At 39.5% G+C, this 25,718-nt stretch overlaps 1 protein-coding gene across 8 annotated transcripts in view; it reads right to left on the reverse strand.

The window, feature by feature from the left end:
* The window catches only part of ABI1 (abl interactor 1), a 127,278-nt gene that overhangs the window by 6,174 nt on the left and 95,386 nt on the right, over nt 1-25,718 (reverse strand). For 2 of the 8 annotated variants that reach the window (XM_074946121.1, XM_074946114.1), the window contains exons 4-10: nt 17,844-17,858; nt 17,009-17,109; nt 13,395-13,535; nt 11,215-11,315; nt 10,037-10,105; nt 7,985-8,161; nt 4,079-4,165 (exon numbers count right to left, since the gene is read on the reverse strand). In XM_074946121.1, coding sequence (XP_074802222.1) covers nt 4,079-4,165; nt 7,985-8,161; nt 10,037-10,105; nt 11,215-11,315; nt 13,395-13,535; nt 17,009-17,109; nt 17,844-17,858 — 691 coding nt within the window. The remainder of the gene's footprint in view (nt 1-4,078; nt 4,166-7,984; nt 8,162-10,036; nt 10,106-11,214; nt 11,316-13,394; nt 13,536-17,008; nt 17,110-17,843; nt 17,859-25,718) is intronic. The other 6 variants (XM_074946115.1, XM_074946116.1, XM_074946118.1 and 3 more) reach the window with 6 other exon arrangements.

A 25,718-nucleotide genomic window follows, 5' to 3' on the forward strand; every position in this document is an offset into this window, starting at 1 on the left:
CATAGGCTTGCTGCAGGTTCTGCAAGGTTTAAAGCCTTGGGCTAAAGGGGGGTGGGGTTGTGGAATCTCCGCTCCCAAACCTCACTATATACACAATATATACACTAACAACTAAACTAGGCTAAGCTAACTATATGAAAGAACGCTAAGGGAAGCACTTGCTAAGCAAGCGACAGCAGTTCCAACGACCGTCACTTGTGGTAAGAAGGAACTGAGGAGGGGCCGGGTCGGCAGGGTTGTATATTGAGAGCCACGAAGGCGCCACTCCAGAGGGCTCCACAGCTAACCCAACGGGAGCTCCTAAGGGAAAGTTTTCCCAACAACTGTGCACATGGTGCCCACACACCTGATTGGAATGGACATGAGCACCACATCTCGAAGAACAGTTAAGAGAAGGTGAGTAACTTTTCTAGACACTGGCTTAAAAACTCTCATCCAGCCGGCAAATAAGGGCTGGAGATCCATCTTCCCCATTCATAGGAAAGGCCACAATATATGGCCTTTAACCTCTATATATGGGCAACAGACATCTCCCAACTGCTCTCTAGGTCAAACCCCTCATTTTAGCCCCTCTGCCTTCCCACTGCAATGCGAAACATTTCATTACACCTTCCCCATTCACTCCCTGCTACTGATCATCCTGCCAACCAGGACAGAGGCCAAGATCTATCTGTATCCAATCAAATCTTCATATGCAGTCCCCTCTGTGGAGGAGTATGACAGCTATTTAACAATGCACAACAATCTACATGACCGTTTAGAATAAAAAATGAAAAAACACTGTATCCAGATAAAGTTCTGAGCCCAGCATGCTGGCGGCAGCTGCACAGAGAGAGGGTGGAAAGCCTCTGCTCTGAGCCTTGACTGAGTGGCTCAGTGATGGAACCTGTGCCCAGTCTGGCAGGAGCTCCCTCCTTCCACTCAGATTTCCCTTCAGTTCCTGTGACCAAGCTGCAGCCAAACAGCTGTCGGACAAATCCTTTTCATGAGCATTGGGGCCCCACTGGACAGATTCAGCCATGTGCCATATATTTGGCATCCCTCCTATAGAAATAATTTAGTTAGGAGTAATATAATTGATGGACCAGAACCTGAGCAGAACACCAGAGTTAGCACAAAAAAGTGTAATAATTCCATACAAGTGCCTGGGCCTTGTTTTGAAATTTCACCTTTAGCACCACTAGTTGCATCATGTTCCACTGCACTGTTCTGAGGGCACTGGATCAGTGCCACCCACTGAATCACCAACATCACTGAAGTTCCTTGGCCGTCTCCAGTCCTAGTACCATCCCAGTCTGACCTTGTTTAACTTAGGACAGAGCTGGTGAAACGACAGCTCCACGATATTATGCCTCAACCATAGCGTTGTACAGCCGTACATTTATAGTGTAATATGCTAATGGTAACAAGGAAATAAAGGACAGGGAGGGACAACATGGTGATCATGAGTGAAGGGGGTGTGTGTGCGCGCGCGCGCGCCCAGAAGTTTTAAAAAAAATTCTTAAAGACCTCCTTACTCCTCACCTCCAAGCCATTAGTGGTTCTTCTCCCAGATAAACCTCCACTTATGCTACTCTCGTGAATCGGACTGTTTCCAAAACTAAACATTTTATTCTATGAGAGAGTAATGTCTTGTAGGTGTTATTGTCTGCACAGTGAAATATGATTTGCTAGTAGGCACAGTGTATTGACCCAATTCACTTGACACAAACATTCACACACAAATAAATGAAACAATATAGGAATTGGATCTGTTTCATACAGTATCTTGGGCACACATTTCACAAATTTATTTCCAATTCAGATTTAACATTCTCCCACAATTTCCATCTCTGAGCATTTTGGATTTTGTTGTATTTAATCATGCTCATCAATTCTTGTCCTGTTTCAACCAATGAAAATGCCTTATCTTATTAACTGCAAAAGTATGTTAATTCAACAATAAGGTTGCTTATTTAAAAAAAAAGTGTCAGGAAATGCTAAGTGAAAGTGCCAACAGATACACCCATTTGGCTGCAGCATACAAGTCTGTTTTAAATGTTTCTCCTAAAACATACAAATTCAACTTCACATTTAATGGGAACAGAAAGTACTATATATGTGCTACTAAGTGGAGTAAACCCTGTTCTTGGAAATTTAACCTTTACACTTCCTCAATGATTTTAACTGGGCAACTGTAAAGTGGTATTAACTTTGTTTTGTTGCATTTATTTTTCTTTTAAAAAATAAAATGGGAGAGGAGGAAGGGAAGAAGTTGCCTGTTCTCAGTATTAACAATTAAATGGTTTCAGATCCAGATTTCAAATTCAAACCCTCTCTTGGGTGTGTACAACGTAAGGGCACAGTGACTTCCTGCACCTGTGCTGCGGCTATTGTTTAGGTGGAGATAGGGGTGGGGATTGCTATAACCCAATCTTGTATTGGGAAAAAAAAGCAGCAGCACACCTACTTTTAGTATATCAGCTGTGTCTGTGTAACAGAGGTATTAGGAAGTCTCAATAAAATCCTCTTCTATGAAGATACCCACAGTCGGAGTACAGGGCGCAGGGAAAAAAAAAGAGTAGGTCTTGTGGAATTTCTCTCAGGGGCCACAGAAGAAGGGTTTAGGAGTCTACAGAAGAAGCAACTTTCCAAGTCCTTATGATCCATAAGGAAGGGAACCTCTCATGCCATGGAAGTCCAGCCTATCCAAGTTGCTCTGTGGCCTTTGCGCCATACTGTTAATGGGGTTTGTTAGGGAATGGGTAAGTGAAAACCCAGCAGTTGGGCAAAACTCTTAAACCCAGTTTTGTAAAGTGAAGTCTTTGCATCACTTTACACCACTGCCTAGAACTCCATTTTCCACTCTGGATGCTCACTACCCAGTTTTCAAATGCAATGCACTATTTTTAAAAAAATGGATTTTGACTGAGGAAAGTTTTGATTGGGAAAGTTCACCCTTCCCAGGCCAGGTTTCAAACTTTAGTCATTTTTGCCATAGGCCTGTTAAAGTGAGCTCAGATTCTCTTCCTTTGGTTATAGACACACAAGTTTTTTTGGGTGGAGAGTATTCACCTTCAGGAGGACTATAAGCATGGAAAATTTCAGTCCAAAAGATAAATGTTTCAGAAAGTTATTAGCATGTAAAAATGGGGTTCTAACATTTTGTAACCTTGATCTTTAGCAATTGCTAGCCCCCTATAACAGAGAAGGGGAAAGGTTTTTAAATGCAAACTTGTATTGAGTAAAATAGATAGCATGGCACAAGATTTATAGTGCGCTACTCACTGTCACATCTGGGCCCCTTGTCTTGGCCCTGATTCTGAAAAGTGCACAATATCCCCAAGGCGAAGGTGAAAACTTGACTGCTCAAATATTCTTATGGGTGCTCAGCATCCTGTAAGGAGTCAGCTCCTTGCAGGATCAGTACCCTGAACGCTCCCCCAAGACATGCTGAGCATCCATTGTTAATAGGAAATTGCAGGCACTTCGCACCTCTCAGGATCAGCTCCTTTGTTACTATCATTGCTCAACTTTCCAGAAGATGTCCAGATTCTAGTGAACGTTTTCACTTGTAGAAAACAGGAGGAAAAGGGAAGAATTGAGGCAAACTCCAGACTCCTTCTATTTGCATTAGATAGTAAAACCGCACCTTTCCTTTTGTTTGGCTACATGAATTTCTAACAAACTGCTACAATTTATGAGTTAACAATTACACAGGTGCATATTTTAAAAGGCTCTGTAATCCTTTCTAATCCAAGCTAAGTAATTATCACTAGTGGTAGGCAAGAGGATGCAACACTAAATTAATTTTTTTAACTAATATATATTTCTACATCCACACTGAGCAGATGCCACATTTCACATTTTTACTTCTATCATAAATTTGCAGCTCAAACCTTAAATGGGTCAATAATAATCATGCACATGTTATAAAAAATTGGAGAGTGTGCCCTTCAGCTCCAATAACATAGTGGCACTAGAATGCAAGATGGTATTAGCTTCTGAAAAGGAAACAAAATAGAGTCTGATTTGCCAGCCATGCATGCTAGAAGAAAACAGGCTCTACTCTTTGACAGCTCAGCTTGTACAAACTTACTGTTTTCCTGCACCCTGGCCACGAAGCCTGTGAGAGGTATCTGTGGAGTCAACTGAGGCATAGGGGGAGGGGGTGGAGCAATAGAAACTGGTAGCAACAGACCATATTGGGGAAGTAAAACAGATAAAGGAAAAAAAGGAAACAAACAAAAGCAGCTGTCAGTAACGAGGACCACAAAACAAAGTGTGCAAAGAACAACAACAAGAACACACATAGAAGAACCTTCTTCAAGTTTGTTTTCCCAAAAGCAAAGCTAAAGCTGAATTCATGTTTAGCCAATCAGTGACTCAAGAAAGAAAAATATATTTATCTAAGAGGCAAAGTCCATTCTGAATGTTCATAGTTCAGAGGACATGAGAATGAAGGATTTCACTCATTTTAGATACATTCTTTGTATTACAGTAGCACCTAGAAACTGCACAAAACAGAACTTCCTTACTCTCAATATTAAAAAAGGGATTACTCCAAAACTGTGATTATCTTTAAAGAGAAATATTAATGAGATATACAAGGTTTTAAAGGATGGTGGTCTCCTGCTGTTACATAATAGCAGACACATATGGTGAATATATAAATTTGAGGCAAAGCAAAGATTTATTTTAGGAGCAGACAATCCTGCAACTCCAACTATTATGAATTATTTCATACTGAATGACCAATGATTATTTTATCCCATATATAGTCACTTAAGTGCTTCATTATTTACTATGCTACTGTGGATCTATTGTATTTTTATTGGTTTACAAGACAGACCTGGTCTCCCATTGGCTGAAACACAAAATTGTAAATTGGTTTCCAGCAGCATAAAGTTTTGTTTTCAATTTTTTTTAAAGCCTTCTATAAATACGAGCCACCAAGCAATCAGAAGGCTGATATAGGTTCCAATGGTACAACTGGTCCTCCCATGCATATGCAGAACTCTCATCCAATTAGTTGAAATGTACGAGCGCACATCCTCTGAACTGTATTCTGTTGAGCTATCCATTTTATTAAGCAAAGAGTTTAGTGTTCTTTATAAGTGTGTATGTGCAGTCAGTGCTCATTAAAAAGGCACAGGACTGAGCCTAGAAACTGAAGTCCTCGCTCCATTAACGTTTAAGCCTTAACTCTGCTGAGACTGCCATCAAAGATATCCATTCTGGTGTAACATCTCCAAGAGAACAAAAACAGACCAACTCATTTAATAAATTAAGCCTTTTTTCCAGTTTTAAAATATTTACATTTAACCACAGATGAAAAAATTGTGAGGTGTGAATTCAGCAGAGTAATTTGATTGGAATCGTAAAATTGAAAGAGGTTCTATTCTTCTGAACAAGCAATGGTTTTAAAACAAAGGCATAATTAACATTGTTTGCTGAATAAAGGCAGCATTTAGTTCATTCCAAAACCCACCATTTCCCCCTTATAATTTATCAATGTAGAAGTGTGAAAGGGGAAAAAGAAAGCAGATTTGTTTACAAAACTGAAGTAAACATTTTACAGAAATAAATTACTGTTTGTAAACATGAAAGTGTAACCCAGGGGAAAACAGGAAAAACTGGATGTATCGTCAAGACAACGATGTTAAAATCACCCATTTTGGAAGTGGATGAAAATAGTTTCAAGTGAAAAATATGCCCATCACAATACCTTTTAAAAAAATCTAAAATTGGCGTGTTTTGAAGCACTGTATACAACCCAGATTAAGGGATTATACTTGCATTTGAACAAAAAATTGTACTGAGAATCTAAATTTTCAAAAATAAAATCAGTTACATAACATTTGAGGCAATTCAGCCATTTTAGAAATTAAATCCAGTTTTTGGCATCTGACCACCACTCGGGGGAGGGATAGGTCAGTGGTTTGTGCATTGGCCTGCTAAACCCTGGGTTGTGAGTTCAATCCTTGAGGGGACCACTTAGGGATCTGGGGCAAAAATTGGGGATTGGTCCTGCTTTGAGCAGGGTTTGGACTAGATGACCTCCTGAGGTCCCTTCTAACCCTGATATTCTATGATTCTATTGAAAATGAACAGTTTCTCTTAATTACAATTAATTATTTTTGCAGTGAAGTGTGTGGAGGAAACGAAGGGACTGAGTGTGTCTGAGGGACCAAGGAGAAATAGAGGAAGGTAAAGATAATTTATTTATTTAAACTAATGTTGACCATCCCAGGAGCTTTCCATGTATATAAAATTGTTTTTCATTGAAAATGAACTCTACATCAGTGGGGAAGTTCTTAATCTAAATGTTTTTCACATATCACGTACATAACGTGAGAGCAGCACCAAGACATTCCTCAATTCTCTTGGAACTGAAGAGCAAAAATGTCAGAGATGTGGCAAAAGTTACAGGTAGCAGAAAGGTATCTTTGAAACTATGTGAGATAAGCAGTATGGCATAATTAATCCATCTTGGGGTTGTGTGCACATGCGCGCATGACCATAATTTAGCTGAGAGTAGGGGCAAGGGGAACACTGGTTTGCTACCCAAGTTTCAGGCCCCCACCTGGAGTGGAAGGAGGGAGGGAGGCAGCAGAGAGGCGCAGACCAAACAAATCTGCTTAAGTGCAGCAGTGCTCAGCAGTCAGCACTTTCCCCACTTCACCCAGCTAAACCAATCAGCTGGTCAGGTAGGAGGTCCTGCTTTGCAGCACCCTGCTGCTAGGGGCTGCCCTGGTGGGCAGGTGGAATGCTGCTCTCTGGAACTGGCTCATCTCTTCTGCTGCCTGCTTTCCCGACCCCAGCATGGAGCAGGAGGCAGCCAGCTGGACAAGCTAGGGAAGGTGACGAGCTTGCCGCAGAGAAGAGACCAAACCACCAGTGTCCTGTTCCCCCACCACCTCAGACTCGGGTAAGGGGGAGGTGGAGAGTGACTCTGGAAAGGCACGCATTCAGGTAAGGAATTTGGAGGAAGGGGTGCTTGGGATGAGCGGGAGGGAGGGGAGAAGCTGGACATTTGGAAGGCAGAGCAAGGGATGTAGCAGTGAACTTCTACAGCTGGGGGCCTTGGGATGGGAAAAGTGTAGTATGAGCATCTGTGCCCTTGCTCTGCTGGCTAGACGACTCCACTAGAAGTGTGAGTGCAAGGGTATGCTAGCTGTACATCCACAGGTTTTTCTGCTTCACTCCACGTCAGTCTTTTCATAATTCCCCTCTTATTCAAGATTTTAAACATAACAAGGGATTCAGTAATGACTATGCTAATTTTTAAACCATTTAAAAAAACACTGACGATTTATTTGTCCCCTAATCAGTTCTTTAAGTCATGATAGCATGCAGTTAGTGCTGAGATGTGAAAGGCCTAAAGGGAACTCAAGTACTGGAGAAATCCCTCAATACTGTGGTTATTTACTAAATGAAGTAAGAGAGGAAAGCAGGTAATATTAATGCTATGCAAGGAACATGATTTCCAGCTATTTTATCCTGTGGTCTCAGTATCAGACAGTAAGACATTTAACAGTGACAGCCAACAATTCTCCTCATCATTTAAATTTTTAATAGAACAGGAACATTCATAATGTATTTGAAATATTAATGGTTCAGTTTTAAACAGCTCTCTCTACAGCCAATATTCCAGGTCCTACCAGATCAGTTCTCCCTTCAGAAGAGCTTATATTTTTTGACTGTGTGCACAAAAGCACTCCCAGCACCCCTGAAATGCTAACGAACATTTGCTTATAATTAAATAGGTAAGCCTGGCACTACCCATTACATTAACTGCCTGATCACTTTCTAAGGAAAAAGTGTTGTGTATAATTCAAAGGAGGCAAAGTATACCTTTTTGCTATTTTTTTTCTCAATTAGAGGGAGAAAACCAAGAAGCATTTGGATTCCGATTGTTGCCATCACAGACAAATCATACTTCAGATCATTCAACACAAAACATTCCATGATTGCTGCATAACGGCAAAGCGCAGAGGCTTACTTGAGTTTTGAGAATAGAGAGGCCCGCCATTAACATGAGGTTGAGCAGAAAATGGGGCAGTCACAGAGGGATTCCGTCTGTATCCACTAGAAGATGCTGAAGAAGTGGTAGAGTTGTGTCGTGAAATTTGCCTGGTCATTGTGCCATACTGGGAACCAGGAGCTGAACCAGGAGCAGCTGAAAAGCAGTAGCCAAAAGGAACCAACAAGAAGACTTAAGCCAAGTATTACTTAGGACAGAATGCAGAAAACAGAAAAAAAGACACAGAACACGGTGAATACTTGAAACCAACACTCCAGTACCTTGAGGTCAGCAGCGAGATATTAACGAAACAAAAAAGAAACACCTGTGCTATCAGCCATGTAAAATACATAAATAACATTCATAAAAAGATGCATCATTTATGTTTTCTGAAATGTTGTAGGCATTTTAACCCACTTATACAGAATGTTGGATCAGCTTGTTTCCTAATTTAACTGAATTTTTGTTGTTGCACTACCCGTTAAACAAAAAAGAAGCACACTTTGAAAAGGTTGAGTATCTTCTTGAAAGCAAACATTTTTGCATGCTGGAACAGATGCCTTCAATCTAGCCAAAGAAAAACAGCATATTTGTGTAGGTTAAGAAAAAGACACCATCACCACCAGAACAAAGTTTTTAAGTTGGGTGCTCAACCAAGCATAAAAATCAGAGTGATACGATTCTAGGACACTTTCCACATTTATAATTTCTACTGTTTAACAACTGTGCTTCCATATAGGGAACTTGCATTAACAAACTAGAATAGTCAACGCAAGATGTGTCAGCATTCTTCTGTGAGATCAACACCAATTCCTACCTGCCTCACATCTGATCTGCAACATTCTCAATATTGCAGATTAATAATGAATAAACGTTCCATCTTTTTTCATTTTTACGATTTCATCTTTGTGTGCATCACAAAAATCAGAATTTCACACTATGCAAACCGATGAGCGACTTGTGTTGCTTGAACTCTTTTTGCCAATGTACAAGTTCTTTTCAGATTCCAAATGTAGTAACAATATTGGAGTAAAATATACTACACGCATATACATGTGAAAACATACCAAACATATATGCGCGCACACACCCCTACACAAAGTTTACAGACTAATATAACACTATTCAAAGTCACTTTCACTTAACATTTCAGATAAGAGGAAGTGTACAAAGGTTATATGGGTCAAAGCCTCTAAAGTTAGTTTTGTGGTAAAATAATGAATTCTGACAATTGTCCTTGGTTGGGATGGTGACCTAAAAGTTCTTTAAGGTAATGCTCTCAAAACCCCTTACTAATAGCGATGCATGGCATTTGCTGCACAGCTTGAGGAAACAAACTGACAGGGCCCTTAATGACTTTAATGCTTGTGAATCCAAGGTGCTTCAAAGTGCCAAAGAGCAATGAAAATTGGATTTCCTTCACCATCCCACCCAAATCTACCAGGAAGCAAGTCACTTGTATCTTCTCATTGGCACATGAAGGAGAATTCCTGAAGTCTCCCAGTTTTGTCTGTCCATGAAGGATCACAGAATTGTACCCAAGCCACTGAGCCAGACATTTCTGCTTTTCCTTTTACATTTTCCTTCATAATCAGTTCACAAGAGAAATCCCCATATGCACAATCCCCACTCTACCTACTACTGTTTTCAAACTATAATGTACTTTATTGGTGAACTTCGTGGGTCCCCCCCCCCCATACTCAAGAATGCATGAACAAGGACTACACATAAGCTGAATTCACATTGTTAATTGGATCTTAGCTTTAGTGGGAATATTAGGATTCAAAGCAACTAATATACTTTTTCCATATTTTATTTATTTACCTTCAGAGGCTTTCAACCACAGGAAATTAGTTGGGATTAGATTTGTTAAAAAAACAAAAACAAAACAAAAAACGAACATTGATGATTATACCAGATCACATACACCCCACTACAAAAGGCAAATGGCTTCTATAAATCCATTAGGAGGAGTTTATTATTGATTATGTCAAATAACTGCAATCACGCCAGTGCTGACACAAGTCTCACCTATCATACTGCCCATCAGGAGAGGTGGTGCTGGTGGGACTCCAGGAGGAGGAGGAACAGAAATTTGTGCTAATAAAATAGTTCATATTGCCAGTTAGGCTAATGGCAAAAGAGCTACATTTTAAAAGACAACAGGAATGTAGAGACTTTACAAGAAAATATTCAACATTAATAAATGGATACACACACAGGCCCCAATCCTGCAAAGGGTTCTACAACTGCACACCTTTTCTCCTGCAGGGAGCACCTATTGATTTTTCTGGGGTGCTTTGTGAAAGTAAGACCTGTGCACGCAGATCCCTATGCAGGCCAAGAACACAGAGTGGGCCTTAAGACTTAGTAAGAAGTGAAGATACAACAGCAAAGTTCTGCCTCAGAGTAAAAATCTGACTTGTGAATATCACCATTCTAGTTTATGAGACTTTAATTTGGATGGTCAATGTTTTGTCCAAAATAGCTTACTGTGCCTACGTGACACACATTCACTACGCCAGTGATCATGTCTTCCTCTACTGTCTTGCCTCTTGGCTAGAAGAGCCAAGTATGGCACCTTCACATCGCTAAAAGAGTCCTCCAACTCAAATGATAGAGGCACGTGCTTTTGATACTGTGTGATAAGCTTTAAATGATTTTCACTCTATGATTCACTTTGGTTTTACTCACACTGGTGGATGTTCTTGAATTTCACTATTGATGGTGTTTGTTTATTCCTAGGCTTTCTTCCAATCTTCTTTAGTGGTTTAATCGAAGGAAGAAGTTTATTTTTATTTACAATTTTAAACGTTCTAAATGGTAAGTGATAAAAATCAACAGACTATTTCAGAAAACAATTCTGATCATATGCATACAGAACGGTTGTTTTTTCTTCTCAGGACATCTAGAAATGTCTACTTGTCAACACGCGTTTGAAAGCATGGATTCCACCTACTCCTTAGGTCTTAAAAAGGAAAGATATTCCTGATTTTTTAAAAATCTTGTTACAATGTAATTAATAACAATGAAAGAAAAGAAATAGCTGACTTTTTTTGGCATTTTGTTTGTTTGTTTTGGGAGCAATTCTCTTCCAACCTCTTCAAAAGGGAAGGGATGAGAACTTCAATCCTCCCTTGACATTTATGAGAAAGTGTCTGAATGAGCCACATTGCAGTATTAGGTATCATAAAAAGAATCTCAAATACCTGGCCCAACAGTTGGTGGTGAAGGTGTAGGCACGGCAATGGGAATGCCAATACTGCTGCTTCCACTGTTCTCTCGACTGCCACTTCCTCCACTACTACCACTAAAGGGGAGGAGGGGGAGAAAACGTGTCAGCACTGCTTTCCATACATTCATATTACTTATTTGAACAGTGATCAAATAAATTCGCTCAATTGCATAAATGTGAGAAAAAAATCCTGTAGACTGACTGTTCCTGAAACCCTTATTACTTATCACCCTCAGATCATTAACTCAAAATGTATTAAAACTCTAGTAGATACAGATATCATTAGCTAAGCTGTTAGCCACTTTTTAATACATCCATAGCTTTTAATTACTTATAACTACAAATGTAAGCAACCATATGAGATCTAGACATCTGTTAGTCCAATGTGAATACCGTAATAGTTCCAGGCACCTTGAACTAAGTAATGATAAAATGGGTGTAAAAAGGGTTCAAGCATAAGCTATTTGTAACTCGAGTGATGTGTGCTATAGGCTGAAGAAGTGTCCTTTTGCTAAATGAATACTTGTGTTCAAGTTTATTCTGAGTTAACAATTCTACTGCAACTAGCCCAGCCACTTGCCAGTGAGAGAGTGAGAGAGCGAGAGCGCGAGAGCGCACACGCTTTATGAAGAAGCCATACAATAATTTTGATAATTTTCATGCAGGCATCTTGGAGGTCATTACATATTTTTCAACCAAATGGAAACTAGGGGACAGAGTAAAAATCCACGGACAAATTCAATAAATATGTCTTTAGTCAAGACTTGAATTTACAAAGATTCAACAGAGAACAGGAAGAGAATTAAACAGCTGTGGTGCCCTGTAACTAAAAAGCCATTTCTATATATCCATCTTAATAAAAATATAGTAGCACTCAATGCACTTTATTTACCATTTCTGTGCAACCATATATAAATTGCTAGCAAAGAATCCAGCACAGATCATTCAAAAATATCTTAAGATAACAACTTTACTATAAAAAGAGAAAATTAGTTATCTGAACTGGGAGCCAAGATAATTCCTTCAAAATTAGCGTTCTGTATGCTGAAGACCTTGATCTTGTTGGTTGCAGCTGAATTTCTAACTGCAGTCTACATAAAAAGATCTTGTCAGACAAAAAAAGGGAGACTTTATGGCTGCCAATTAAACTGATTGCATCCTGGTTTATAAAATACCTTAATCTGACAATATTGTTTAACTGACAGCAAGCTGCTCAAAGATGAAGTTAACTTGTTTTCCCGAAGTCCATAAGGACTCCCTGAACCCCAGAACTGCCATTATGCTAGTAAACATTTAAACATCATAGATTGGTGCGAGTCATTGAAACGATCACATCATATCTATCCCTGGGACAATAAACCACTGTCTAAATCCCGTCTGTATTCAGGTAGTCATTGTCAATTTATTTCTTGCAGTTTGACTGGAGATTCTACTGAAGCCTCAACAAACAGATTTAAAGGCAAGTAGTCGATAGGTATAGCGACAGCACTACTCTCTCATCCCAAGAGATGATCTCCCCAGAGAAAGTACTGTTCTGCCAATGTGCCTCAGTATGTGGAAGCTGATTGGCACTGCTGGTTCTGTGATAAATTTTAGCTTCCAGTACTGTCAATCTACCACGTCACAAGCACAATTTTTCTCTGAACAATAAAAGCAAACCAGACTTCTGACAGGCAGACTTGACTAAAGTATTTTCTAATCAGAAACTGCTTCCCTATACAATTAGCGTCAGTGAAAGCATTTACCTTACACCTATCCCAGCCTAAAGTCTGAAATAAGTTATATAGTCTGTCAGATATTCCATCTCCCTATTCACTCCTATAATTTCTGAAATTTTGCTTACTCTGACGAGGCAAAAAATGATAGAGAATAAGTTGTGCATTCAAAGCTGTGTGTGAGTATGTATGTATGTATAAACAAACAGCTTCTGTAGCATTAAATCTGAAAAACAAACAGATGCTACTAAAGTTGACAGATCTAGAGGTACCAAGTCCAGACAGAACCATGTATAAAGAAGAATCTCAGGTATTTAAACTACATCTGTCTTCTCCATCCACCTTAGAAGAAGCCAGGCATAAAGCTTTGCTGCAACGCTGGTGAGTATCACTATGCCAGTCAAGACACAACCACAGAATTAGGAGCAATGTACTCTACCTGTGTGTTCTTGGTCTCTGGTTTAAGGAAGCTGTTCTTCCTGGACTGTGTTGACTTCCAAGTCTGGCAGGACTGGTCATGTAATCATTAGGAACAGTTGGAGGTTTAACTGGCTCCAGGGTTTTGTAAGGAGTATTTCGTCTAGTCAAATGAAAGTGGGTTGGAGGAGAGAAAAAGTTTTAATTAAAGTAATGAAGCCATTTGTTTTCCTAAATCTTCACTTAAGATCACTGCACAGTGACTCAACATTACCAAATAGAAACCATCTCTGAAAGTGGCAAATTAAATAGGTATTTCATTCTCAACATGTTAATTCTGCATATTAACAAAACAGCTTTAAAAAGGGACTAATTATAGTCACCTTTCCAGGACAAATTAAAAGGAAATTTCAGTGTCTAGGTAATATATGAAATAAAACCTATTGAAAAAATTATTTTGAAAACACTTTCATAAAGTAAGGCTGAACTGTATGTTCCTCTAAGATAAAAGCTAATTAAAAACAAAAACACTACATGTATGGCCACAAAGTACTCTTCAGATTACAAAACAGTTGTATGCACTTGCTATGCAATGCACACTTATCTATTACAGTAGTGCCCCTCAACAATAGTTAAGATAATATTTACATAGAACATTTTGAGGGCGGTACAAATGTCCTAAAAATTACTTTTTGCTAAAGGTATTCACGTTCTCACACCAGGAACACATCTGGAGTCCCTGTTCCCTTTTTTGAGGTGACTCACAGATGGGGAGGAAATGGGAGACTATGAACATCTTTAATCATCTGTGCTGCTTCTTGTTAGATTACCACTTAAACATACATTATATTAATTTAATGACTCAGCAATATAGTAAAACCTTACTAACTATTAGGGGGCCCATTGCAAGGTTCTGAATTTGGGAGGTAACAGGTAAACAAAACAAAAAAGCAAGGCAAAATGCATCACAAAAAATATGATACATTCAGTAATCTGCTGTAGTTAGTTTTAATTAAGTTATTTCATATTATTCTAGTGAACATATTGTGTTAAACTCAGAATTCTTACAAAATGTCTCAGGAGCACTAGACCTCACTATTACTAAAACCATCCTGATAAACAATAGCCTAGTTGTTTGTATGCATTATTGGATTTGTAAATCAGTGAGTTTCTATCATACACAGAACTAGAGAAAGTTTTAAAATATGAGCTGCCATTGGGCTTTTGTTGCACCAGAAAGATCAGAACATGAAAAAAACACTGTACATTTTAATCTCTTATAACTAGAACACAAATATGATTGAAACTGCAAGGTAAAAAGACATCACTGAAGTTTTAAACAGACTTCCAATAGGAATAACCTCATAATTTAAAGAAAATACGATGTTAACAATGGATATTCCACTTCTGGATGAAATGTGGGGAGGAACTGGAGTAACTCAAGTTTCTATAGCTTTGTTTACTATGACTCTCATAATCTGCATATATAATTCCCCCTCAATTTCCCCCACTCCAGTTCCTTGGAGCTGACTTGGCCTTCCCCTTCCATGGACAGAATCCAATTAAGCAAGTAGTCTTTCCACTGCTCTCAAGGCTCTGAACAGTTCTCAGTAGTTCCTTTCACAGAGCTCAGTCATTCCTTTTTCTCTCAATGTGGTGTTAATACCCACCACCTTCAGGTGGAACTGCAAAGGAACTCAAGCCCTCCTACTATTCTAGGTTCTAATTTAGGGCTCCTAAGCAGGCAGTGGCTGTCCATTTCCCATCACACCCTTGCTTCACTTTTTCCTGTGGTGCCTTTTTTTTTTTTTAAAATCACTTAGTCCAACTTCTTCTAGGCTTTTATTATTATTATTATAAACACTCAGCCTGGGAGAAGCTGTTTCTTAGTTATTGTAGGCCTCCTGCTCCCTCCAGGTCTCTTATACTCAGCTCAAGCTCCTTCTTATTGATCCCTCCCACAATCACCTGGTTCCCTCTTCATTACCTGATCTTTGGACTCTCCTCTTCCTCCCTGCCCAACTACATTTCCCAGAATTCTTTTGCCTTAAAAGGGACAAGCCCCAGCAACTGGCCAGGTGGCAGTGCCTACTCTTAAGTGTACTGCTGACATGCTCTGTCACACTTCTAAAATTGCATATTTTGTGTTGGTTTTAAATTTCTATCCACTTTTTTCTAATGGAAAGAAAAAACACCAATCTTTGTGGTTTCTGGCAATATTTTTGCATGCTTGAGGTAAAGTAGAAAAAACATTGTAGATGTATGCACTTTGATGCCAAAAGATAAAAGACAGCACACATCTACCTCTCTTTGAGAGAGTGTTGTAACAGACGTAATCTTTGCTATGTATTTTGGTTGTTCCCTCAACCCATCATTTCTTCCCCTCAATATCCAAGATTTCACCCATGATTTTTATCCACTGTTTCCTGAAGGATCCCAGCACACTTCACTCCACCCACAGCTGAAATACCATCCCACCAGAAAGTGCGCTGTATCAAGCAGGTAATTGGAACCTATACAACATCTATCAACAGTGGGTCAAGATTCTTATTCCCATAACACACTCCAAGCAGACAAACAAACCCTAGACACACTTTTTTTAAAAAAGTGAATACAGTACATTATTACATTTTGATGTTTAAACAGTGACAGCGCAGCACTGAATTGTCGCATCAGAATTAAAGGCTTCAATGCTTCCAGAGCCCTGCAACACTTTTAAAGGGGGCTATAGTTCCCCCACTTTTCTTGTCTGGCTCTCTTGATCTGCACTGTGAGCTGCCTTGTAACCAGACCATTACTCAGCTCACTAACTTGGAAAACTAACTCATCCATAGCTGCTAAGTCCGTGCCAGCCCACCAGTGCTCACGCTCCATCTACCGTACCCTACATGTTAAAGGCAAAGATTCAGGTAACTGAACGGCAACATCCATAGACCAAAGTTTCTGTTTAAGATCTCAATGAAAAGTCCCACAAAATAGTCCAAACAGAATCACACTCTATATGCTTAGTGTTTTCAAGTACCACCATTTCAATCCATATCATAATAATCTGTTGATGTACAGAGGTCAAACAGCAGTGAAATAGAAGCTGAAGTAGAAAGTGGTTGTGTTGGAGGGTGCGGTTCCCTCAATTAAGCATTAAAACGTGCCTTCAAATGAGCAAACAAATGAGTGTTAGTGTTGCCAGTACATCTTTAACTTCTCTCCACACACTCTTTCCTTAAATATTGCATAAACACAACTCTCCACTGTCAAGGAATCAGGAGTGAGTTAGCAACAAAGTAAGAGTCTTAACACTGAAATCCTTTTGCTTTGTTAGTTTAAATGAGAACCTTAATCAAAATTCATTTGTTTTAAATATGCAATAATATTTCTGCCTGATTACTATCAGAAATGAAAACTAACCTCAGCCACTTCAGTCTGTAATATAATGAAAAGATATTCTCTCAAAGGGGCTTCATTTAAAAAAAAAGAAAACCAGAAAATTTCAAATGTTTTGCATAGAAAGATGATTTGTCTAACTCACTAGAGCCCAGAGGGTACTCAGCCTTCATATATTCACTTATCTAGGCAATATTGATATCTGCACAATTAGAATTCTCTCTTATACAGGCTGGATATAAGTCTCATTCTTACCCCAGAGTTCCCCGGCCTGACATAGGAGGACTTGGTGGTTTTTGTGTAGGTGGATTTGTTCTTGACAAGGTGCCAGTTCTTGCAGGCTGGTTATTTCCATGCTGAAATGAGGGGAAACAGGATTTTATTTTTATACTTAAACGCTTCTACTATTGAGAGTTATTTTTTAAATGTAAGAATAGGAAGCGAGGGTTCCCAGACAGCTATTGAACAGCAGGTTTTATCTGCACACTAGAGAAGACAACAGGAAAAGGAAACAAACCCTAAACGTAAGTTTCATATTGTTTTTTAACTGTCATTTTACAGCTGAAGTACATCTGAAAATTAAGCAGATGACAAGTTCACACAAAAGTCTTCCCCTTTTCCCTCTTTAAATTACTATTACATTCCATTTGTGTGTCAGTTCCACTGTGAATATTTTAAATAAAAAATTTAAACTGGCTATAAAAAACTGTCAGTCTTCATTCAAAATTTCTCACTCAATTTAGCTCAGCTATTTGACTAGCACAGTCAAACATTGTCTGGGAAACCTCCTATAAAAAAATGTAAGTCAATAGGATCAAGGCATCTACCAAATCAGAGCAAAGCACTACGTGTGTTAGAGAAATTAATGTATTTAAGTACAAATGCAAATGTCAATATATCTCTGATATATTAACACATCCAGGCTAAATGTTGCAAATCTGCACTGAAGTAGAGCTTATTTAACCTAAATAACCTATGAAAAGCAGAGAGAAGTATAGGAGAGTACTAGCTTTCAGTTTTAATGGCTCTGCAGCCTCAACTATCAATACAATGAGACACTGTGGGTCAAATGAGAAATGATTCTTCTTACCTTGGCTTTTAGCCACTTAACGTTGGCAAAAAAGGGGGGAAAAGCAGAAATTAATGGCAGATCTATCACAACTGATGGACAAGTTATTATATTATTTTTTACAGCAATTCATTTCCCTAACAACAACTTACATTGCATCCCAGGTATGCTGTTAAAGATCTCATGAGCTCAAAAGCAGTCACAGGACAAACATCACAATTAATAGGCATCTCCAAAGGAAACACTTAAACTTACATTATTATCCTTGTGGCCAGCAAAAGGCACATATGCCTCTTACCAGCCTTAAGTTTTTAACACCAGTTTAAAGTGTCTGGTTGACATTAGTCCAAGACCAAGAATATTTTATAATGTATCAAAACCATACATTCCCTATACAATCTCTATCACAAATTACAGAATGTATTAAACCATCAGTACTTTGGGAATAGAACCCAGAATGGAGAAGTCCTACCTGCTGCAGTGAATGGTAAAAAGAATGAAGGGAATTCTCAGACTGGATATGCAGCAGAGCCTTTCACTAGTCTAGGTTGCTGCCTGAAATCCAGCCCAAGTCAGTAATGCAGCAGTGCCAGCTCTTATGATTTTATTGCCAGCATCAAAATAATTAGTATTTGTCTTGAAGTGCCGACTTCTGGAGTCAGATGATCATGTGATCTCAGCTTTCATTTAAAAAAGTAGTACATTTCTAGCCCTCATGGTTGCAAAGGAAAGCATAAAAATGTGACTTCATGTTATTCTAAAGACTGAAAAAATCAGAAAAACACACAAAATGTATTTTTTTTTTTAATTAATGATTGGGGGTGTGGACTTAATTTTTGAGTGGATGGGGGAAGCATTACTATAGTGGTAAAAAGTCATTACCTTTTGTTGGCTGTTTGGAAGCAGTTTGGCATTTTCTGACCAATCCCTAAACGAAAGTTGTCCACATAATGAGAAATCTAACATCCTTGTTAGCAGTTTCAGCAGTAGTCAAGATATAGAAAGTGGCACTAGAGGGGGTCCCTCCAACTCTAAGTCTGGACTGAATTTTATTGGCAAGAGGCAGACTAATGCTATTTGCGCTACTGTCGTCTCCGATATATCTATTCTATGGATGAATACAGAAGTTCAGTCTCCAAGACTGTCAGATTGGTATCATCCCTGAGCATTATATTTTTAAAAACAGCTACTAGTCTCCTGGAAAACAAATTTTAGCAATTAATCTGCTTGTGTCTCCCATCTACTAGGTTTCTTCCCTTTTTAATTTTTCCAGTTGCTAAGGACAATGGCGTAAAACAAGGAATTCTGTTAAGAGATCAAGAAGTGAAACTATTAGTCCTCTGAAAGGTATAGATCCTAACCTTCCAGCTGAAGACTTAGAGAAAGCAAGGCATTTTAGCTCAGAACTCCTCCCAGGTCTCTCTAACACTTAACCCCTCCTTTTATCTCAGTCCCACCCCCAGTCTCCCAACATAGTCTCATTCATCCATGTTTCTTAGATCATTTAGTTCTTTTGGTCAGGACGATCTACAAATAAATGAATCTTCCCCCGCACCACTTTGTTCCATCATACTCCGCCACCTCTGGAGAGTGGATGCAAACATCTAGCAGTGATTCAGGGAGCTGCATTTTATTTCAAACATTCCACTAAAAACTGTAGCCACATTTCTAATATAGGAATAAAATCCAACAACTCTTGAGTTTTATTCCCAATTCTGAACCATATAGAAGCTTCGTGATTTTTAGTACAACTAACTAATTGGGAGACAGCTTTATAAATTTTCTCGTATTATTTATATTACTGTAGCACCTAGGATCCTTAGTCATGGACATGACCCCACTGTCCGAGGCACTTTTCCCATTTCTCATACATCATACGCATGGATCCCTTCCCTACTTTTCAGGTGGAGTAGCTGGATCAATTTTGGATCATCACATAATATGGTAATGGTATTAAAGAGTCACAAGCAGCCAGGGGTTAGAGAACTGAGGCATAACGAACAGGCTCTCTCACATCGCTTCTCACAGGGCCCCTGAAAACTCAGGGATGGAGCCAAGAAAAAGATATGGGTAACAACCCAGAGGGTTCTCTTTCTGACTCCTACATGTGATCTGCATTCTGGAATTGAGGATTTTTATTCCCAATTCTGCCACTAACTTTTGGGACTTTAAGCAAATCACACTTTGTGTCTTAGTTTCCTTATGAGTAAAATGGAGGATAATACTCAGCTCTTGCCTCACAGGCTGTTCTGAGACCCAAAGAGACAATGTCAGGTCAATATAGGCTCTAAAACAAATATTCTCCAAAAGTAAATATCAGTAGAAAGATTCCATAATATTTTGTTATTTTAATGGAACTTTATTTTTAGATTAGCAATATGCTATATATTGTTTGCAATCCAGTAGTTACAGATTCCTGTTAATGCCAGGTAACCTGAAAGTGAAACGTAAGCAGATGTAGATGATGAACAAAAGGGATAGTACTTCTGTTGTCCAAGTGAACAAAAATCCAGTTGGCTTTTTTAGATTTTCCCTTTTTATTACTCTAAGCTGTTATTAGCAGCACAAGAAACAAAATTTGTTTTTGAATTATGTTCTACTTGTAGCCTGATACCGTCTCTGAAATGTCTGTAAAACGTAAAATAAATGTTTGGCTTGAGATCCTCAGATGAAGGGTTCTCTATTAGGGGAACGTATTACATTATGTTTATTTTTTAAAATCTCAGTATCACTGACTCCAAGCATTCAAAATCATGAGTCAGGCTCCAAAGCTCAAGAGTTTGGCTCACAAAACAACAGGTTTTTTTTAAAGGGGGGGGGGGGTTAGGGATTCTTTACCTTCTAGTTTTGTCTTTCAGGATTCATGCTTCCAAGGTTTTCTCGGCAACCATGAACTTTTTCTAGAAACTTACTTAAAAAAAATCTAAAGCTGAGATTCTCACTTAAAATTAATTTAGCTGGTGCTTTAAGAAAAACACCAAATATGAGCCTTATGATAAAATTATCAGCATTGGTAACACTCGTGTGTCCTTTACCCTACAGCACCCTGTATTGTTTGATAGTGACCCTCTGAATGATAACATGGTAGCAATGCAATTGGCAAAATGACACTTGACGTGTCAGTGTCTGACACTAACCAATACCAGGAACAAGGAGAACTCAGATTCTCAGGCTCAGAATCATTGACTGCTTGTAGAAGTGCCTATTTACATCTTTTTAATAAGTCACTACAAAAATAGTTAATGCCCAGCTGGATCCAACATAAAAGGCCTTTCCCTACAGAGAAGAAAAACAGCAGGTGCACCAACATCTTTTCCTCATAGTCTTGTCTTTTGTTCTCGGTTTTATAGGGTAGATATAAACATGAGGAATATAAAAGTGACTAAGCTGGTACATGGCAAGCATTCACAGATGTTGAAAATCAAACCCACTTCTCATAGTTAAATACTATGGGATTTGGAGCCTCCATCTCAGTTTAAATTTTCTCCTTCCCCTATCCCCTACATCTTTCTTGGGTCCATGACCGATTAATCAATCTTCACCTTGTCCCAAGTGCCCCATATCTAGGAGATTTTAAAATTCTTCCAAAGTCTCCACTTAAGGTGCTCAGTCTTCCTGTACTTTTAAAAAAAAATTACAAGTTTCATACAATAAACTCAATCAATTGTAACTACTGGACATTTCATTTTGTGAGTGATACACACATTTTTATCTATATTTAACATAAAAATAGTTTCCATTTCTGCTTTAACCATCATTTTACAATCAAATGGACTGAGACACCCTGATAGTGCCAATTCTACCTGCCTTTCATTCTTCACACAGAATATTTTAAAATTCTAGCAGGGCTGCTAGACAAGTATAATTCTTTCCAGCAATATTTTTTTTAAGCCCAGGATTTTCTGTATGGATAATAGCATTTGACCTATTTTTTCCTTCATAAAACAAAAGGAAGAAACTGGAAGAATGGTTAAATTAGCTTGTGTCTACATTTTTTAAGTTACCAAGCCAGAGTCTTTGTGCATTAAAGCAGCATTTCATATCGTGATGGTTCTGATTTACATGAGGTTGAGGAGAGAATGACTTCAGTTGTGCCCCCTTGCCCTCATCCCCAAAGGATGGTCGCTGAGTGACTATTTAGTATCTAACAGACTGGCAAAATCTGCTTGTGTACACATTATTTCTTGCAGCCATTTACACACAGAATGTTTGTTCAATGAAAAGGGAAGAGAGCCATGTTAAGTCTAATCACAAATGGAACAGTTTTAAAAAATCCACTGCCCATGTACGATGCGTCAAAACCAAACTTATGCTAACCCTGGGCCCGCTGTTCCCATCCCAGGAAAAATCCTACAACTGGAACAGAATAGTTAGCACTGCCCCCTCCAAAGGAAGGGGTTTGAGCATTGTGAAGTAGAGATATGGAAAGAGCCTGAACTCTGACCCACAAGCCAATAAGAGTATAACTGGGTAGATCCTGGGCCATTTTAGGGGTGGCCTGTCCCTGTGCGCTGACTGTGGACTCTGGTTCCCTAAGGATTTGGGCTGCCACTGACTAACTCCCTACAATGGTAGTGTAGCCTTTTGGTACACAGAAACTGTGGAGGGCAGTTTATACTACTAGAAGCATCATCAACTCCACAGCGATTTCCCCAACAGGAGGGAAATATACTGTGGAGAACAGCTGCTGCCTATCTTCTCCCTCCCCCATCAGCAGAGCATCAACCACACAATAGCTGCTGATCTCATGGGCCCAGAGGGAGGAATACACAGCAGAGTCCTTCCTCATGCGCCTCTATACATGTTCTTGCTTTTACTTCTTTCCTTCTGCATGATGATCCACTCCCTATTCCCAGGGTAAGACTCAAAGTGTGGTCCAGCTGTGTTGAGAAACTTTTGTCCCATTAGGGAAGGGCACACAGGAACAAATGCTTTGGGAGAGGAGTATTTGAGTAGTTATAGTACCAGCTTCGTTTCTTTTATTCTAATTGAATAAATGAGAGTCAATTTGAATTTACGTTTATCAGACAAAACAGTTCTGGTATTGCCCATTGCTATACACTTTTGAAATAATTTTAAAGGCATTTAAATATATTTAATATTATTCTCACACAGACAAATCAGAACTGTACAGGTTATGGTTCCACATTTATTCTGGTGGCCTTTCCCTCATGTTTTCCTTACCATCTCCCCCATTTTGTCCCTTCCTCCACCAAAACAAAATGAAGTCACACATAGTGATAATGTAGCCCTTATTAAAGGATGTTGTTGCACGGTTTGAACATTAGTTTATAATTACGTTGTTTGTAAATATTATGCCCCATTTTATTGAGGAAAAAGAGATAATGTATGAACAGGGCAAAGTATACAGCTAGTCAATCTGTGGGTGAGCTGGGATTAGAACTACAATTTCCGGTTTTGTCAGGAAACCATGCTACCTCCAAGGCCCTAGACAGTTTCCATCAATACTTTAACTTGGGTGAATCTGTGGTCAAGAGCATAGGGTTGGCAGCAATAAAGTCTGATATCCTCTTTATCCACATATTGGGTATGCTGAAGAATTTGCAGTGCAACTTTCTCCATTCCTGCCACTAACCATGTCAGCCCCAATTTGACAGAGCCACCCTGGTTAGGTTTGAGACATAGCTTGAGCTCCCAACACAGAGCCTTTCTAGTTTTCAAAAATAAATAAATAATTAACAATGTCAAATATCAATGGCCAACTCCTGCTGACTGGGAACTGATCTGAGGCTGTCAATTCAATTTCAAGTAGGAATCTGAACTGGGACCCAGAAGTGGAAAGTATTTTGCACTGAGCCATCTAAGAACGAAGGCAGAACAAGCAACCTCCTTTACAGCTACAGTCAGTACCACATCCTAGGAGACAGCGTGACATACCAGTTAGGTGTGTATGATTAATAGCCATCTCTCTGGGTGACATACATACAGCTACTGGGTTGAGGTCTATGTTTATGGAGTGGAAGGCTGTGGATGCCATTTCCAGTAGCAGGTGTGTAAGGTTTACCTTCAATTATGGTATTTGCATAATGAATCCATGTGGTAGAGACAAGGGCATCATCTTTTCACATAGCCATTGTTGCATCACCTATAGCAGAGCTGATAGCATGGCAGTAGGCCAATCACACAGTGAAGAAACAAAAAGTAAGATTGTTAACTACAAATCAAGGCCACTAAACTTCAGGTTTCCAGTAAAGTCAATTTTCCATAATGAGGTTAATTAGTTGGCAGATGGCAAAAGCTACCATTGAAACTTGTATAAAATTGCAAAGAGCCTTTTAGAAAAAAGGCATTTGCCCAGTTAACAGAAGATCATCAGTTCCAAAGGGCAGGCTATTTTTTTTCCCCTAACTAAAGTTGAACACATTAGTGAAATAGACATGCCAAAATAAAAAAAAGTGTACAAATTGGAGAAAGCTGATATTACTATGTAACAGCACTGGGGTCTATTAATCAAACATTTACTTTATGAGGCTCCAGGACACGCACCTTCAGTAATGCAGCAGCTGCAGCGGCCAATTGATTAGTCTATTTTATGGTTTTCTAGATAGCTCACTGTTTAGATACTAGAGTGACAGTCTGACAGCTGGCATTGGAAACATGGACTCTGACACTTCTCCATGGACTCGAGCTACCTTCTCTCACATGCAAGGGGCCTAAATGGAAAGTGACCAACTTCTATGAGGTCAAATGGATTCCTTTGCATGGTTGCTCTTATGTTCCAACTCTGTACAACGCTTCATCTGCTTTGCATCGCTGTACCAATATAAAGCAGCCCTAAGCCCAGTGGATCTGACTCACAGGGTACGTCTACACTGCAATTGGGACACCAATGGCTGGCCTGTGACAACTCTCAGGGCTCAGGTTCAGGGACTGTTAAATTGTAGATGTAGATTTGGGGGGGAGGGATAGCTCAGTGGTTTGAGCATTGGCCTGCTAAACCCAGGGTTGTGAGTTCAATCCTTGAGGGGGCCATTTAGGGATCTGGGGCAAAAATTGGGGATTGGTCCTGCTTTGAGCAGGGGGTTGGACCAGATGACCTCCTGAGGTCCCTTCCAACCCTGATATTCTATGATTCTATGTTCAGACTCAGGTTGCAGCCCAAGCTCTTGGACCATCCCACCTTACAGGGTCCTACAACCCGGGCTCCACCCCAAGCCTGAACATCTACATGGCAATCCAACAGCCCTTAGCCCGAGCCCTGCGAACCAGAGTCAGCTGGCATGGGCCAGCTCGCAGGTTTTTAATTGCAGTGTAGACATCCCTTCAGAGGTTCTCTGCTGTGTAGTGAGATCCTCAGGCACTTCAGAGCCCCTAACAGCTCCTGTGCCAGGAGGCTGTTGACAGCTGTCACAGGTTAAAGCAGCCTTCTACACTGTGCTTAATCGCTGCTAAGCAACCCCAGGATCACTGAAATGCCAAGGACACCTTGGCACCTCATTTCCCTCCATCTGTGATGACTGCGTCTCTGCCACAAACAAGGATCTAGTCCTTAGAGTGAGCACTATAGAAAGGCACTTCAAGATTGATGCAGCTGCTTTCCTGACTAGCACACTCAAATCCTTATTTGGATACATGGTCCTGAATAAAAGCTTTTTAAAGGTAAGTCAGGGAAAGACTGCAATTAACTGAATGTACTATCATGTCAGCTAAGGAAAAATAAAACCTGCTATTACCAGACAAGCAAAGACTCCCAGATGACAAAAGGTACCATGTTGATTAGTCTTACCTAACTCTCCTGCGGCTATCTGTTGTACCCAAAAAAGTTGAGTTTGGTCAAGGCACTTTTATACATGGAGGAAGATTTCCAAATGAAAAAGCAAAGTGCCAACTCCAACTGATTTTTCAATGGGGGGGAGGGGGCGCCCTTCGTGCCTT

The sequence above is a fragment of the Natator depressus genome, chromosome 2 (genome assembly GCF_965152275.1).
Source record: "Natator depressus isolate rNatDep1 chromosome 2, rNatDep2.hap1, whole genome shotgun sequence".
NCBI lineage: Eukaryota > Metazoa > Chordata > Testudines > Cheloniidae > Natator > Natator depressus.